Below are 18,134 nucleotides of genomic sequence, written 5' to 3' on the forward strand. Positions count from 1 at the left end.
TCCTATAGGACTGATATGAGTGCTGCCAAAAGGGCTTACGTGCATATTTAGTTATTATTACTTTACAGAGATACGTTACAACTCATTTGTGTTGTGCAACAACGGCTTACATTTTAGTAATGCGCAAATCTTGACGTCAAAGCCATTTATGCTCCAAGTTTGAACGTACGTTCTGGTGGGCGGGCTGTGGCTCAGGAGGTAGAGCGGGTCGTCCAATGATCCGTGGGTCGGCGGTTCGAATCCCGGCTCCTCCTCCTCCTCCTGTCTACATGTCGAAGTGTCCTTGGGCAAAGACACTGAACCCCAAATTGCTCCCAATGTGCTGCTTGGTACCTTGCCTGGCTTCCGCCGCAATCGGTGTATGAATGGGTGAATGTAATGCCCTCTGGGTCCCAGAGTCCTGGTCAGTACTATTTTAACCCTCTGTGTCCCAGTGTCCTGGTCAGTACTATTTTAACCCTCTGTGTCCCAGTGTCCTGGTCAGTACTATTTTAACCCTCTGTGTTCCAGTGTCCTGGTCAGTACTATTTTAACCCTCTGTGTCCCAGTGTCCTGGTCAGTACTATTTTAACCCTCTGTGTTCCAGTGTCCTGGTCAGTACTATTTTAACCCTCTGTGTTCCAGAGCCCTGGGCAGTTCTATTTCAAACCCATGATGAAAGAGTTCCGCTTCGAGCCGGCGTCCCAGATGATCACGGTGGAGGAGGGCCAGAACCTGAGCATCGACATCACGGGCATAAAGACCGCTTACAGGTGTTAGCATTAGCATCTCTCACAGTCACACACATACTGACTGAATACAGGTGTTAGCATTAGCATCTCTCACAGTCACACACGTACTGACTGCATACAGGTATTAGCATCATCATTAGCATCTCTCACAGTCACTGAATACAGGTGTTAGCATCATCATTAGCATCTCTCACAGTCACTGAATCCAGGTGTTAGCATCATCATTAGCATCTCTCACAGTCACACAGACTGATTACAGGTATTAGCATCACCATTAGCATCTCTCACAGTCACACAGACTGAATACAGGTATTAGCATCATCATTAGCATCTCTCACAGTCACACACATACTGACTGCATACAGGTATTAGCATCATCATTAGCATCTCTCACAGTCACACACATACTGACTGCATACAGGTATTAGCATCATCATTAGCATCTCTCACAGTCACACACATACTGACTGCATACAGGTATTAGCATCATCATTAGCATCTCTCACAGTCACACAGACTGAATACAGGTATTAGCATCATCATTAGCATCTCTCACAGTCACTGGATACAGGTATTAGCATCATCATTAGCATCTCTCACAGTCACACACATACTGACTGCATACAGGTGTTAGCATCATCATTAGCATCTTTCACAGTCACACAGACTGCATTCAGGCATTAGCATCATCATTAGCATCTCTCACAGTCACTGAATACAGGTATTAGCATCATCATTAGCATCTCTCACAGTCACTGAATACAGGTATTAGCATCATCATTAGCATCTCTCACAGTCACTGAATACAAGTGTTAGCATCATCATTAGCATCTCTCACAGTCACTGAATACAGGCATTAGCACCATCATTAGCATCTCTCACAGTCACACAGACTGTAAGATGCTGCATAGCGACGTGCCCGAATGTGCTGACTGGCTCCCCGGCTATGGGGGAAATGCTGGGATGAAAAACAGGCAAGCACCGGGGTGGGTGGGTGGGTTATCCATATCCAGTATTCCCCTGTCCACATGACCCAAGCAGACAGTCTCATTGTCCTCCTGTGTTCTGCAGACAGTCTCATTGTCCTCCTGTGTTCTGCGTGTCCCCCGTGCAGCTGCTACGGCGCCGTGCTGTCCCTGAGCGGAGACGCAGAGAGAGACGTGGCGGTGGAGGCCCTGGGACAGACGGACTGTAGTCACTACAGCGAGGACACGGTGACGGACGAGGAGGGACGCTTCAGGCTGAGGGGGCTACTGGTAAGCAGTGTTGTTTTCGTCGACTAAAACTAAGACGAAAAATGTTCGTCGACTACCTTTTTTCACTGACTAAAACTAAATAAAAAGGAATCTATGATGACTAAAACTAAGACTAAATATACTGACAATTTCGTCAACAAATAAAAACTAGACTAAAATGTTAGTAAGGGACTAGTGGACAAGAGATCCAGTTTTATGGAGAGCAGTGTCTGTGGCCCAAGGAAGCCAATGGCTTATTCCGTTGGGTTCCTTCATATTAACTTCGTCTGAACATTTAATGACATAACAAATATACAGTATGAGTAAGACGACCTGAGGGCGAGAAGCAAGCACACATCCACCTGGGTGACTGACGGCAGACTGCTGGGCGAGCGCTGGCACTTTGGTATGGGGGGGGGGGTCAACAAATGGAATGAATTCTGTACTGGCCCTCTCGTGTGATTGTGGACGGCGTTGGCTATTAGGAAGTAGTTTTACGTGGTACACAGTAAAAATACTAATTAATCTAGCTATTAATTTAGCCTGTAGTATAAAAGGTACAAGAAGCTGCTTACGACCTCCTCTGAAGCGCCCGTCCTGAAGTTGATATGAATGTGTTTTTCATGCAGTCAAAGTGCACACTGTAACATTTATAATGTCTTTCACCTCTAAATTACAGCCTGGTTGCAAGTATCTGATCCAGCTGAGGGCCGAGGGGAACGACCATATAGAAAGAGCCTTGCCCCAGCACAGGGCTATTGAGGTGAGAACTACAAAAACTACCATTAAACTACAATGACCATAATGCCCCGGCACAGGGCTATTGAGGTGAGAACAACAAAAACTACCATTAAACTACAATGACCATAATGCCCCGGCACAGGGCTATTGAGGTGAGAACTACAAAAACTACCATTAAACTACAATTACCATAATGCCCCAGCACAGGGCAATTGAGGTGAGAACAACAAAAACTACCATTAAACTACAATGACCATAATGCCCCGGCACAGGGCTATTGAGGTGAGAACTACAAAAACTACCATTAAACTACAACGACCATAATGCCCCAGCACAGGGCTATTGAGGTGAGAACTACAAAACTACCATTAAACTGCAACGACCATAATGCCCCGGCACAGGGCTATTGAGGTGAGAACAACAAAACTACCATTAAACTGCAACGACCATAATGCCCCAGCACAGGGCTATTGAGGTGAGAACTACAAAACTACCATTAAACTACAATGACCATAATGCCCCAGCACAGGGCTATTGAGGTGAGAACTACAAAACTACCATTAAACTACAACGACCATAATGCCCCAGCACAGGGCTATCGAGGTGAAAATTACAGAACTACCGTTAAACTACATTGACCATAATGCACCAGCACAGGGCTACCGATTTTAATAAGAAATTGAAGTATATCGAAATGAAAACAGCAACATTGACTATGTAGCTTATCGTTTTGCAATGCAAATAATCGATTGTATCCATACTACATTTTTGTTTAGCAATTTTTTGAAGAAAAAAAGAAAAGAGGGGTTTAATAATTACTTAGTTTAAAATAATGTCAATGTATTTTAAATAGTTACTGTATCGATTTAAAATCATTGTATCGTGTCGCCATAATGAACCAATATGGTCCATCGTATCGTATCGTCAACCATGTATCGCATCGTCAACCATGTATCGCATCGTCAACCATGTATCGCATCGTCAACCATGTATCGCATCGTCAACCATGTATCGTATCGTCAACCATGTATCGCATCGTCAACCATGTATCGCATCGTCAACCATGTATCGCATCGTCAACCATGTATCGTATCGTCAACCATGTATCGCATCGTCAACCATGTATCGCATCGTCAACCATGTATCGCATCGTCAACCATGTATCGCATCGTCAACCATGTATCGCATCGTCAAACATGTATCGCATCGTCAACCATGTATCGCATCGTCAACCATGTATCGTGATTAAAATGTATCCTTACACCCCTGGTAACTACCATTAAGCTACTAACAACAACACAGCCATGCAAAATGACATGACAGCTATGAGGTGATGAAAGCTCGCCATCCTTAGCAACGGTTTGCTAAACTCTGTGGATTTGACTTTTGGACAATGGCTGTTTTGCGGCGGGGTTTAACGAAAGGCTAATTAGCATTTAAACGTGTGTCAGACGGGCTTCACGTCAAACGGGAACAGCCCATTAAATCTGGGTCAAAGGGTCCCAGTGGAGAAGAGGAACTGCGTTAAGTTGGATTGAATAGAATGTAACTTTATTTTGTGTAACAATCTGTGAGTAGGATAAAGAAGCAAGCCTCTAATCTCGTTGGCAAGTTTGAAAATTACACAATGCCTCTTAATTATGTTATGCTCACACCGCCTGACCTGTTCATAGTGTTATCCACAGCAGTCAATGTGACGGGCTCTCTCTGTCTCTGTCTGTCTGTGTCTCTCTTTCTGTCTGTCTGTCTGTCTCTCTCAATCTCTTTCTCTCTGTGTCTGTCTGTCTCTCTCTGTCTGTGTCTCTCTCTGTCTCTGTCTGTCTGTCCTCTGTTGTCTCTCTCTCTGTGACCTTGACCATGACCTCCAGGTGGACAGCAGGGACATTGAGGGGGTGAACATCATCGCCTTCCGTCAGATCAATCAGTTTGACCTCAGCGGGAATGTCATCACCTCTCCGGAACACCTGCCCACGCTGTCGGTACGCCCATGTCTCTCTCTCTCTCTCTTCTCTCTCTCCCACAAAAAACATGCAGTAATCTCTATACTGCCTCCCCCTGGCCAGCTGGGGCGCCTGATGGAGGGGAAAGGAACTGGTCTCTATAATGCCACCCCCTGGCCAGCCGGGGCGCCTGATGGAGGGGAAAGGAACTGGTCTCTATACTGCCTCCCCCTGGCCAGCCGGGGCGCCTGATGGAGGGGAAAGGAACGGGTCTCTATACTGCCTCCCCCTGGGCAGCCGGGGCGCCTGATGGAGGGGAAAGGAACTGGTCTCTATACTGCCTCCCCCTGGCCAGCCGGGGCGCCTGATGGAGGGGAAAGGAACTGGTCTCTATACTGCCTCCCTCTGGCCAGCCGGGGCGCCTGATGGAGGGGAAAGGAACTGGTTGGAATAACGTGTTCCTTCCACGCGCTACGTCCAACCAGGGAAACTCCCCCCTGTCAGGTGAAAAGGAGCAACTTGGACACTCAGGCATGAAGGAAGCATGAGTTCAAGTCCGTTGCTCTCCCCTTGTCCCCCACAGGTGAAGCTGTGTAATACCTTTGACCTGTGACCTGTGACCTCTTCCCACCTCCAGGTGAAGCTGTGTAAGACCTTTGACCTGTGACCTCTTCCACCCTTCCAGGTGAAGCTGTGTAAGACCTTTGACCTGTGACCTCTTCCTCTCTCCAGGTGAAGCTGTGTAAGAGTGACAACCTGGACAACCCCATCAACAGCGTGTCCCTCGGACAGTCTCTGTTCTTCCACTTCCCTCCTCTGGACCGCGACGGAGAGGTAGGTTCTTCAGAACCACTGACACAGAAACACTGATACAGAAACACTGATACAGAACCACTGACACAGAAACACAGGTTTAGAAGACATTTAGAGAACCACTGATACAGAAACACAGGTTTAGAAGACATTTAGAGAACCACTGACACAGAAACACAGGTTTAGAAGACATTCAGTAGAACCACTTACACAGAAACACAGGTTTAGAAGACATTCAGTAGAACCACTGACACAGAAACACAGGTTTAGAAGACATTCAGTAGAACCACTGACACAGAAACACAGGTTTAGAAGACATTCAGTAGAACCACTGACACAGAAACACAGGTTTAGAAGACATTCAGTAGAACCACTGACACAGAAACACAGGTTTAGAAGACATTCAGTAGAACCACTGACACAGAAACACAGGTTAAGAAGACATCTAGTAGAATGAGAACCACTGACACAGAAACAGGTTTAGAAGACATCTAGTAGAATGAGAACCACTGACACAGAAACACAGGTCTAGAAGACATTCAGTAGAACCACTGATACAGAAACACAGGTTTAGAAGACCTCTAGTAGAACCACTGATACAGAAACACAGGTTTAGAAGACATTCAGTAGAATGTGGTCTCAGTGTCCTCTCTCTCTCTCTCTCTCTCCCCCAGAGAGACAGAGAGACATTCAGTAGAATGTGGTCTCAGCGTGTCCTCTCTCTCTCTCCCCCAGAGAGACAGAGAGACATTCAGTAGAATGTGGTCTCAGTGTCCTCTCTCTCTCTCTCCCCCAGAGAGACAGAGACATTCAGTAGAATGTGGTCCCAGTGTCCTCTCTCTCTCTCCCCCAGAGCTACGTACTGATGCTCTACTCCACCCTCCCCCGCTCCCAGTATGACTATGCCCTGCCTCAGGTCACCTTCACCTCCTCAGGCTACCACAAGCACGTGACCTTGACCTTCAACCCCAACGTAAGTACTGCCACGAGCACGTGACCTTGACCTTTTACCCCAACGTAAGTACTGTAGTGTAGGGGCTACCACAAGTACAGTAGAGTATCACATGCAGATACTATCTGCGCGCTGGTTGTCCGGGCCGAATCTTTGTCTCAGTCCAGCCCTGCATTGATGAGACCGCTCCCTCTGTGGCCCAGGGTTCCTACATCACCCTGCTGCCTCTCACCCTGTTGCCTCTCACCCTGCTGCCTCTCACCCTGCTGCCTCTCACCCTGCTGCCTCTCACCCTGCTGCCTCTCACCCTGCTGCCTCTCACCCTGCTGCCTCTCACCCTGCTGCCTCTCACCCTGCTGCCTCTCACCCTGCTGCCTCTCACCCTGCCTCTCACCCTGCTGCCTCTCACCCTGCTGCCTCTCACCCTGCTGCCTCTCACCCTGCCTCTCACCCTGCTGCCTCTCACCCTGCTGCATCTCACCCTGCCTCTCACCCTGCTGCCTCTCACCCTGCTGCCTCTCACCCTGCCTCTCACCCTGCTGCCTCTCACCCTGTTGCCTCTCACCCTGCTGCCTCTCACCCTGCTGCCTCTCACCCTGCTGCCTCTCACCCTGCTGCCTCTCACCCTGTTGCCTCTCACCCTGCTGCCTCTCACCCTGCCTCTCACCCTGCTGCCTCTCACCCTGCTGCCTCTCACCCTGCTGCCTCTCACCCTGCTGCCTCTCACCCTGCTGCCTCTCACCCTGCTGCCTCTCACCCTGTTGCCTCTCACCCTGCTGCCTCTCACCCTGCTGCCTCTCACCCTGCTGCCTCTCACCCTGCTGCCTCTCACCCTGCTGCCTCTCACCCTGCTGCCTCTCACCCTGCCTCTCACCCTGCTGCCTCTCACCCTGCCTCTCACCCTGCTGCCTCTCACCCTGCTGCCTCTCACCCTGCCTCTCACCCTGCTGCCTCTCACCCTGCCTCTCACCCTGCTGCCTCTCACCCTGCTGCCTCTCACCCTGCCTCTCACCCTGCCTCTCACCCTCCTGCCTCTCACCCTGCTGCCTCTCACCCTGCTGCCTCTCACCCTGCTGCCTCTCACCCTGCTGCCTCTCACCCTGCCTCTCACCCTGCCTCTCACCCTGCTGCCTCTCACCCTGCCTCTCACCCTGCCTCTCACCCTGCCTCTCACCCTCCTGCCTCTCACCCTGCTGCCTCTCACCCTGCTGCCTCTCACCCTGCTGCCTCTCACCCTGCTGCCTCTCACCCTGCCTCTCACCCTGCTGCCTCTCACCCTGCTGCCTCTCACCCTGCTGCCTCTCACCCTGCCTCTCACCCTGCTGCCTCTCACCCTGCTGCCTCTCACCCTGCCTCTCACCCTGCTGCCTCTCACCCTGCTGCCTCTCACCCTGCCTCTCACCCTGCCTCTCACCCTGCTGCCTCTCACCCTGCTGCCTCTCACCCTGCTGCCTCTCACCCTGCTGCCTCTCACCCTGCCTCTCACCCTGCCTCTCACCCTGCTGCCTCTCACCCTGCCTCTCACCCTGCCTCTCACCCTGCCTCTCACCCTCCTGCCTCTCACCCTGCTGCCTCTCACCCTGCTGCCTCTCACCCTGCTGCCTCTCACCCTGCTGCCTCTCACCCTGCTGCCTCTCACCCTGCTGCCTCTCACCCTGCTGCCTCTCACCCTGCCTCTCACCCTGGCTCTCACCCTGCTGCCTCTCACCCTGCTGCCTCTCACCCTGCTGCCTCTCACCCTCCTGCCTCTCACCCTGCTGCCTCTCACCCTGCCTCTCACCCTGCTGCCTCTCACCCTGCTGCCTCTCACCCTGCCTCTCACCCTGCTGCCTCTCACCCTGCTGCCTCTCACCCTGCTGCCTCTCACCCTGCTGCCTCTCACCCTGCTGCCTCTCACCCTGCCTCTCCTCTTTGTTTCAGCGTAAAGTGCCTGACCAGGACGTGGCCCAGGGCTCCTACATCGCTCTGCCTCTCACCCTGCTGCTGCTGCTGGCTGCCTACAACCATGAGAAGGTACTATTTACACCATTTAGGGTATAAATACAACCATGAGAAGGTACTATTTACACCATTTAGGTACAAATACAACCATGAGAAGGTACTATTTACACCATTTAGGTCCAAATACAACCATGAGAAGGTACTATTTACACCATTTAGGTCCAAATACAACCATGAGAAGGTACTAGACTACACTGTTTAATAATACCAGTAGTAGTCGTATTTTATTTGTGTAGAACCTTTCATGACATGAAATGTCGCACAAAGTGCTTTACAGAGCAATGGAGGAAAACAAGAAAAGCTAAGGCATAGAACAACATTAAAATAACCGGATCGCTGATTATTTGTTTATTTTTGCTTGGCCTTCTTCAGCGATCCCAGGCCGGTTCCGCGCATCCGTAGTGTCGTTCACTTCTCGTATACAGCCGGACTAAAAAGCTGAATAACTGTAAATCTACGGAGCTCTACGGCGTGGTTTTGATAAAAACGCGCGACGTTCGGACGGAGGTCAACTTGTTAACGCGAGTTAACTCGGGTTCTGTAGTCAAAGTGTTAAAAAAAATATGACAGAATATTGTGTATCGTGGTGCTTGACACAAACTATGGCGCAGTGTTGTTTTCGTCGACTAAAACTAAGACGAAAAATGTTCGTCGACTACCTATTTCCACTGAAGAAAACTAAATGGAAACTAAATGAAAACTAAGCTATGGTGACTAAAACTAAGACTAAATATACTGACAATTTCGTCAACAAATAAAAACTAGACTAAAATGTTAATAAGGGACTAGTGGACAAGAGATCCAGTATAAGTCATTTTACACTTGGTTGCATGCTGAAAATAGCCGATCTACAAGCTCACGCTGCGACGTGTTGTGAGCTTATAGATCGGCTATTTTCAGCAAGTGTAAAAACAGTCCTTACAACGGCATCCAATGCCCGCCAAAATACATTTTAGTCGACTAAATCAACTGTAGATTTAGTCGACTAAAATCTCATGACATTTAGTCGACTAAAACTAGACTAACACTAAAACATTCCAGGTGACTAAAATGTGACTAAAACTAAATGAAAACTATTCAGGAGACTATGACTAAAACTAAAATAGAAATTTGCTGCCAAAAACAACACTGCTATGGCGATATTATATATTTTTCCATATCACCCCCCCCCCTCCTTGGCCCCTCCCCCCCCCCCCCCCTCCTTGGCCCCTCCCCCAGGTGTTTCCCTTAGTGCTGCAGCTGCTGAACCGTCTCCAGGGCGTCAGAAACATGGCGGCCCAGAGCGGAGGCGGTGGCGGTGGCGGTGGTGAGAGCAGCCTCCTGGACGAGGTCAAACGCCAGGCCGTCCGGAGGCAGAAGGCCCGACGCACATGAATGAGGACCCCCCCCGTTGGTTTGGCCCGGCCGTCGGGAGGCAGAAGGGCCAGGCGGCGCAACATGAACGAGGCCCCGTCGGTTTGGTTTGGGACACTTCAGATCAACCCAACCCAACCCCATTTTTCAACCAACAACTATCCCATTCTAAAAATGTTCTTCTACATCCTGACAGTTTTCTGAAAAAGCTATGTTTCTATGTCAGTGGTTCTTCCATTTTTCAAAAATAGCAGACCTACAATGAGCTTGTAGATCTGCTATTTTTCAATAGCTAAAGCATAACATGATGCTAACACCAAAATGGGTTCCCGTTCAGAATGGGATATAGATAGAAGTGCACTAGTAGTTGAAGCTGCAGCCATGGAGCTAGTTTTTCCCCCTGTAGAGCAGTGGTTTATTATAAGACGTTTTTTCATATCCATAGATCCATTGTTTTATTCAGCATTTGAGCCACGGAACCACCATTTGACCAGATGTTTGCCTCTCGAGACCCAAAACTAAAGAATTTTTTGTTATATTTTGTCGTTGAATAAGATGTCGTCCACAATTCCATGCTGTATTGATGCTGGTACCATTAGGAGAGATAACAGGCTGTATTGATGTTGGTACCATTAGGAGAGATAACATGCTGTATTGATGTTGGTACCATTAGGAGAGATAACATGATGCTGGTACCATTAGGAGAGATAACATGATGCTGGTACCATTAGGAGAGATAACAGGCTGTATTGATGTTGGTACCATTAGGAGAGATAACAGGCTGTATTGATGTTGGTACCATTAGGAGAGATAACAGGCTGTATTGATGTTGGTACCATTAGGAGAGATAACAGGCTGTATTGATGTTGGTACCATTAGGAGAGATAACAGGCTGTATTGATGTTGGTACCATTAGGATAGATAACAGGCAATCGTTGATCAAAAAAACATTCTCTGATTTGTGTAGACTTAAATGAAGTAGAATGTTTAATGGTAATTTAAAACTCTCGAGAGCGTAACAATGGATTTACACGTTCTCGAGAGTTTAAGATCTAATAAAGGGTCCATTTGGTTACCATCTCCATTTAGCTGCATGGGAGACCACCTGGACCCCCCCCCCCCCCCTCCCCTCAAGGACCACCGGTAGAGAACCACTGCCCCAGATAAGCATCAACATGTCTCTAAACTGAGGTGTGATTAGAAAACTGAGCCGACCCACCTCGAAGCCCCCCCAAAAGAACACACCACTTTGATGAGCCAATCACATCATCCAGCAGACAGATATACTGTCGTTTTCGTCTTCATTCTTCCTGTTAGAAACCTTTTTGTGTAGAATGTGAGACGTTTTTCTTTTCTACATTTTGTACGTCATTTAAGCTAAACCGAGAACCACTGTTTGGGCATTCATTCATTCAATGCTCTTGAATGCCTCGTTAAATGTCATTTTTGTTTTAAACATCTTTGTGTTCATAGAGTTTCCTTTTTTATCCACTTTTTTTTTTTTTTTTGCTTCATACCAAAATGAGGCCCTGCCATTATTATTACTACTCTGGAAAAACCCTATGTTTCTATATCGGTGGTCCTCACACAATTTCATGTCGAAGGACCCCCAAACATTATAATGAAATTGGCCGCCGACCCCCCCCCCCTGAAAATATGTCGTTCCAGGGACCCCCCCGAAGCAAAAACTTGACTTAAAAACGTTCGATCTGAAAGAATATAATTATATTCAAAGACTTGCGCCACATTGTCACGATTTTTCAAAAAAAATAGCAGGTCTCGCTATGAGCTTGTAGATCTGCTATTTTTCAATAGCTAAAGCATAACAGGATGCTAACACCAAAATGGGTTCCCGTTCAGAATGGGTTAAGAATCAACTGACTGAGAGAAAACGCTAATGTTACTGCTACTGAATTAGTTACATTTTCGCTAGAAACAGACTGTATAAAATATGAGTGACTGACTGTCGTAAACGACAATAACGCAGAGACAGCTTGTTTATTTTTGGACCACAACGCTCATATGAAACGATCTTAAGATGAGCCCACGTTATTCTCCATAGAGACATTACTTCCGTGAACCAGGGGGGGGGGTGGGGGGGGGGATCGAGGGGACGAGCGAGTGACGTCAGGACTTACGGCGCTCAATATGTCACACACATGAAAACAAACGTACTTCTGTTCACCCAGACAGATAAAGACTCAGAGGAGGCTGGGGTGGTTTAGAAACGACGGCGCTTTAAATAGAGAAATAACTTTTTACTATAGAGGGGTTGTAAAACAAAACAAACTGTGAAAAGCTGAGTGTCGCTTTAACTATGGGTACATTTTTATACCATTGCAGGTCCTTTTTTTTTTTTTACACTCACAGTTAAATGAACACTCAGAATTTCACTGTTTTGGGGGTAACTTAACTTTCATAGTTTAATTTATTAACGTGTGTTAAATTAGTTGTGAATGACGTGCGTGTGACTCTGTGTGTGACTGTGTGTGTGTGACTGTGTGTGTGTGTGTGTGTGTGTGTGTGTGTGTGTGTGTGTGACTGCCTGTGTGTGTGTGAGAATGATGTTCAGTCAGATTCTGCAAGCTTTGATATTTCCAAATGGGATTTAACGTATAATACTGTGAAAAAGAAGATTGTTGGATGTTTGGCTTAACCTTGAGCTATATTATGTGGGGAAAAAGACGAGGGGAAAGCTCACTGTCTGTGGCGTCATCACAGGGCAGTGAAATGCACTGTGGAAACCCCGGGTTATTTTCTACTACGTCTAATTCGTCTGCTCTCGGTTGTGGCTGACTTTCGTTGAACGATTGAAAAAGGCCACCCGCCTATTTACCGAGTGGATTTGTCCAGTTTAGGCCACGCTCAAGAGGAGCTCATTGCTTGGAGTGCGTGGGTGGGTGGGTGTGATTGTCATTGCTCAGAATCTGTTTAACTTTTTGACAAACGATGAATAAAATCTTGACTGAAAAGTTTTTTTTGTCCACTTGCTCTTCTGTGTTTTAGACTGTAGGGGGCAGTACTGTGTCAGGCATGACTGACATCTCTGTCAGATGTCTTTATCTGTTGAGTTGTGAAGATGGCAATCATTTTATATATATATATATATATATATATATATATATATAATACTATCTTAGATCTGAGGCTGATTAAAAAAAATGTTTCTAAACAGTTTGTCTGAAAAACCCTATGTTTCTATGTCAGTTGTTCTCAAACATTTTCATGTCAAGGACCCCCAAAAATATATGTAATTGGCCGTCGACCCCCATCTGAAAATATGTTGTTCCAGGGACCCCCCCCCCCCCCCCCCAGAAGCAAAGATTTTAGTTAAAAACGTTCACTCTGAAAGAATTTAATATATGAAGATTTGCGCCACATTTCCACAATTGTAAAAAAAAATAATAATAATAATTGCAGATCTACAAGCTCATAGCGCTACGAGCTTGTAGATCTTTTTCAATAGCTGAAGTATAACATAATCCTTAAAACACCAAAAGGGGTTCCCGCCCAGAATGGGTTTAAGTTGCTATGGAATTTAAGGCGATGCTATGGAATTAGGGCCAATGCTATGGAATTAGGGCCAATGCTATGGAATTTAAGGCCAATGCTATGGAATTAGGGCCAATGCTATGGAATTTAAGGCCAATGCTATGGAATTATGGCCAATGCTATTGAATCACTTGAGCACCTGCCCCGGCTAAATGTCTGTGTGCACGCCACTGTTTGTGGCTCAAAGTGTTGATGTTCTTTCTATTCCAATGTTTTTCATGGCAGAATGCACCCTCGCCTTTATTCAGTGTATGGTGGGCACTCTCACAGCCCTCTGGTCTGTCCCTTTATTCAGTGTATCGTGGGCACTCTCACAGCCCTCTGGTCTGTCCTTTATTCAGTGTATTGTGGGCACTCTCACAGCCCTCTGGTCTGTCCTTTATTCAGTGTATCGTGGGCACTCTCACAGCCCTCTGGTCTGTCCTTTATTCAGTGTATGGTGGGCACTCTCACAGCCCTCTGGTCTGTCCTTTATTCAGTGTATGGTGGGCACTCTCACAGCCCTCTGGTCTGTCCTTTATTCAGTGTATGGTGGGCACTCTCACAGCCCTCTGGTCTGTCCTTTATTCAGTGTATCGTGGGCACTCTCACAGCCCTCTGGTCTGTCCTTTATTCAGTGTATCGTGGGCTCTCTCACAGCCCTCTGGTCTGTCCTTTATTCAGTGTATCGTGGGCTCTCTCACAGCCCTCTGGTCTGTCTCTGCTTGATGCTACCCGTTGAGATCAGAGATAAACCTGAGAGTTCCTTTTTTATGTCCATCCTTATCCTTCTCTCTCTCTCTCTCTCTCTCTCTCTCTCTCTCTCTCTCTCTCTCTCTCTCTCTCTCTCTCTCTCTCTCTCCTCTCTCTCTCTCTCTCTCTCTCTCTCTCTCTCTCTCTCTCTCTCTCTCTCTCTCTCTTTTGCCCCCACAGAATAACACATTCAAAACGGGAAGTGTTTCAAGCATTGTGTTATACTTATATACTTTAGCTTGTTGAAAAATAGCAGATCTACAAGGTCATCATAGCTCATACGAGCTTGTAGATCTGCTATATATATATATATATTTTTTTTTATGTGAAAATGTGGAGCAAATCTTTCTTTCAGAGCGAATATTTTTAACTAAAATCTTTGCTTCTGGGGGGGGGGGGGGGTCTCTGGAACATATTTTCGGATGGGAGTCGATCGGCGGGCCAAATACTGACATTTCTAGGAGGTCCTTCAGAAGCCTTTTTTGTAATCGACCTCAGTCCAAAATGGGATAATAAAACATCCCTACTGTACTCCTGTCAACACACACGCACTACACACACACACACACACACACACATACACACATACACACACACACACACACCCCTCTCAGCGGACGACTCTGTCGCTCCCTGTGAAAATAATAGCCAGTGTTTTCAGAGTCCATCGCACAGCGGACTGCGCCGGCCTTTTAGATCACTTGATGGTTGTACTATAAGCTGCGTTGAGCTGAGCCCACGGTACACGGCGTCTGTTCTCTTCTGTTCTCTCCCTGGAACAGAAACACTGCCAATTAGACAGCATGAGTCCAGCTTGGCTCGCTGCATAGCTCCTACTGTCTCGTCTGTGTGAGGCAGAGAGAAAAGCACCACCTGGGTAGCAATAGAACTATAACCCATTCTGACCTGAGATCAGATTCTAAAAAGGTCTTCTACATCCTGACAGTTTTCCATTCTGACCTGAGATCAGATTCTAAAAATGTCTTCTATTTCAGTCGCTCTTCGATTTTTCAAAAAATAGCAGACCGACAAGCTCGTATATGAGCTTGTAGATTTGCTATTTTTCAATAGCTAAAGCATAACATGATGCTATAACACCAAAAGGGGTTCCCGTTCAGAATGGGATAACTGCAACACGTAGCCTACTGTACGCCTGTGACTGTCAGCGCGCCGTGGGATCACATCGCCTCGTTATTCCAGCACCACGGTGCTGTTTAGCAACCAACAGCGGTGGAGAAAAGTATTCTTTTTAGCTTAAAGGTATATTCAGTGATTTCACTTAATTCAAACATCACTTATTTTTTTTGTTTTGTCGTGATAATCCTCCCCTACTATAGAGTGTGCTGACCAGCAGATCTACAAGAGATCAGATTCATACGAGGTTTCCACTGGACACACACTGGTCTGATTAACCCATTCTGACCTGAGATCAGGTTCTAAAAAAATGTCAGTCGTTCTTCGATTTTTCAAAAATACCAGACCTACAAGCTCGTAGCGCGCCACTCGGTGGCGCGCTATGAGCTTGTAGATCTGCTATTTTTCAATAGCTAAAGCATAATATAATGCCAACACCAAAATGGGTTCCCGTTCAGAATGGGTTAAAATGTTTCGAAAGATATTCCAATCTGTGTCGATACTTTCTTAGAGATATGTCTTTTTCCTGGAAAATATCAGATCTATAGTATAGCTTATTATGTGAGCTACAGTAGACTTAATTTACAGAGCACATTTCACAACTCAGGGTTTTACAAAGTGCCGTACAGAAAGTTTAAAGCTAAATACACTAAAAGGCTAAAACATAAAACGCATCAAGCAAAACCACACGGTAGAAAAAGGACACAGAAAAACACAGAACTCTCAACACGGAATTAAAAGCCAAGGTGTATACAGGTGGGTCTCAAACTGTTTCGGGGCGGGGACGCCTTTTGGTGTTAGCAGCACTATGTTATGCTTTAGCCATTGAAAAATAGCAGATCTACAAGCTCGTAGTTACGAGCTTGTAGATCTGCTATTTTTCAATAGCCAGTTGCATCTGATATTGGGCCTTTTCCTCCCAGTAGCCCAGTCGCTTCTTTTGGGCTTGTTTTCATAAACAATTAATTTATTGCTCGTTTCTCTTACACAACCAACCTGGCACAACAGTGCCAGCTGCCCCATCACCCCCCACCCTCCTCCCCCTCGTCGCCCCCCCCCACCCCCCCATCGCCAGCTGCCCGGGCAGGCTGAGTCACCCCAGCTAGTCACAATGCATCGGCTGGGACAGCAGTCATGGTTGTGAAGGGGCGAGGGCACCGTCTGTATAGCGCATTAACCCGTTCTGACCTGAGATCAGATTCATACGAGAGGGAGAGAGAGAGGGCGAGAGACATTAAATATTCATTGAGGATGATGACAATGCAGGCGGTGTGTGTGTGTGTCATGGAGTCAGGGTCTAAGTGCCACTCAATATCAATACCAAAAGTATGTCACGATTATGCTTCAAGATGATGATTAACTGTCACTATAATAATTGACATAAATAAATGTTTCTCGGGAGCTCTCTGGTGGAGCTGTTGCCCCTGCGACCCGACTACGGATAAGCGGTTGAAGATGGATGGATGGACGGATGGACAAATAATTGTGTTTTTGGAAATGAACCGAAATAACATTTTCTGTTTTGTTTTTTTAGACTTCGTAAAAAAACAAATAAGTGCACAGGGCAGATATGACAAATAACTGAAATATACTAATATAATAAATTCACTAAAAAACACTAATTCACTAAAAACGCCGGGACAATGCTCCACACGTCCCAAACTCTTCTCCCTTCTGGCTCCAAAACTGTGGAATGCACTTCCCATTGCAGTCAGAACTGCAGCATCACTCCCAATCTTCCGCCGTAGCCTGAAAACCCACCTTTTCAGACTCCATCATGGCCCATAGCACTTACCCTACCCCCTTAGATAGCATTTATGTTGCCTTAGATAGCATTTGATACAGACTTATAGCATGTTATGTAGACAGCACTATAATTGTATTGTATTTAGTCATAGCACGCCATAGTACATATGTATAGCATAGTAGTAAATATGTATAGTTTATATGTATATATAGTATTATATGTATAGTGTATGTATAGTTTCATTATATGTATGTATAGTTTCATTATATAGATATTCCACTGTTACTTTCTTAGCTTACGCATGTTTCATGATAAATGCTTTTATGTGATGTATTCCCATGCTTTTGTTCTTGCTTAAATGTAAGTCGCTCTGGATTAAGAGCGTCTGCTAAATGCCTAAATTGTAAATTGTAATTGTAAATTGTACTGGTATTTCTTATAATACATTGTATACTTTTAAAGGAATAGCGGAAATAGCTGATCTACAAGCCTACACTGTGTCCGAAATGATGCATTGTAAGGTTGCAGATCTATTTCTGCTTTGTTGTATGACCATGTCTCAGCCGTGCCAGCCAGGTGTGTCACCTAGGAATGGTGTCCACGCACACATGCACGCACGCACACACACAGCTTTAAATAGCGATCAAACACAGCGATCAAACACCAACCCTGAGTAACTCTGATTGTCACATCCATTACCAGCAGCTTTTCTCCAGATACCATCCATCCATCCCTCCCTCCCTGCATGCCGCCCATGGGTCAACTAGATGAGGCTGTCTCCATCCACTCCATATGCCACATAGATCTTTATGGTCCTGCTATTCTACCAGGCCCAAAGGCCCAGCCAGAGGGTCCTGCTATTAGACACCAGGCCCAAAGGCCCAGCCAGAGGGGTGCATATCTTTGGTCCTGCTATTAGACACCGGGCCCAAAGGCCCAGCCAGAGGGGTGCATATCTTTGGTCCTGCTATTAGACACCGGGCCCAAAGGCCCAGCCAGAGGGGTGCATATCTTTGGTCCTGCTATTAGACACCGGGCCCAAAGGCCCAGCCAGAGGGGTGCATATCTTTGGTCCTGCTATTAGACACCGGGCCCAAAGGCCCAGCCAGAGGGGTGCATATCTTTGGTCCTGCTATTAGACACCGGGCCCAAAGGCCCAGCCAGAGGGGTGCTTATCTCTGGTCCTGCTATTAGACACCGGGC

General features: G+C 46.7%; 2 protein-coding genes across 2 annotated transcripts in view; one reads left to right on the top strand and one right to left on the bottom strand.

Moving 5' to 3' along the window:
* Positions 1-12,649, top strand: part of nomo (nodal modulator) — a 62,859-nt gene extending 50,210 nt beyond the window's left edge. The window contains exons 24-31 of the mRNA XM_083765675.1: positions 625-752; positions 1,846-1,987; positions 2,646-2,729; positions 4,576-4,686; positions 5,380-5,481; positions 6,314-6,433; positions 8,333-8,425; positions 9,632-12,649. Of these exons, the coding sequence (XP_083621801.1) occupies positions 625-752; positions 1,846-1,987; positions 2,646-2,729; positions 4,576-4,686; positions 5,380-5,481; positions 6,314-6,433; positions 8,333-8,425; positions 9,632-9,787 (936 nt within the window). The 3' untranslated portion in view covers positions 9,788-12,649. The remainder of the gene's footprint in view (positions 1-624; positions 753-1,845; positions 1,988-2,645; positions 2,730-4,575; positions 4,687-5,379; positions 5,482-6,313; positions 6,434-8,332; positions 8,426-9,631) is intronic.
* The window catches only part of rps15a (ribosomal protein S15a), a 619,775-nt gene that overhangs the window by 140,158 nt on the left and 461,483 nt on the right, over positions 1-18,134 (bottom strand). The window lies entirely within an intron of this gene.

This window comes from Protomyctophum parallelum, assembly GCF_964188405.1.
Source record: "Protomyctophum parallelum genome assembly, chromosome: 5".
Taxonomy (NCBI): domain Eukaryota; kingdom Metazoa; phylum Chordata; class Actinopteri; order Myctophiformes; family Myctophidae; genus Protomyctophum; species Protomyctophum parallelum.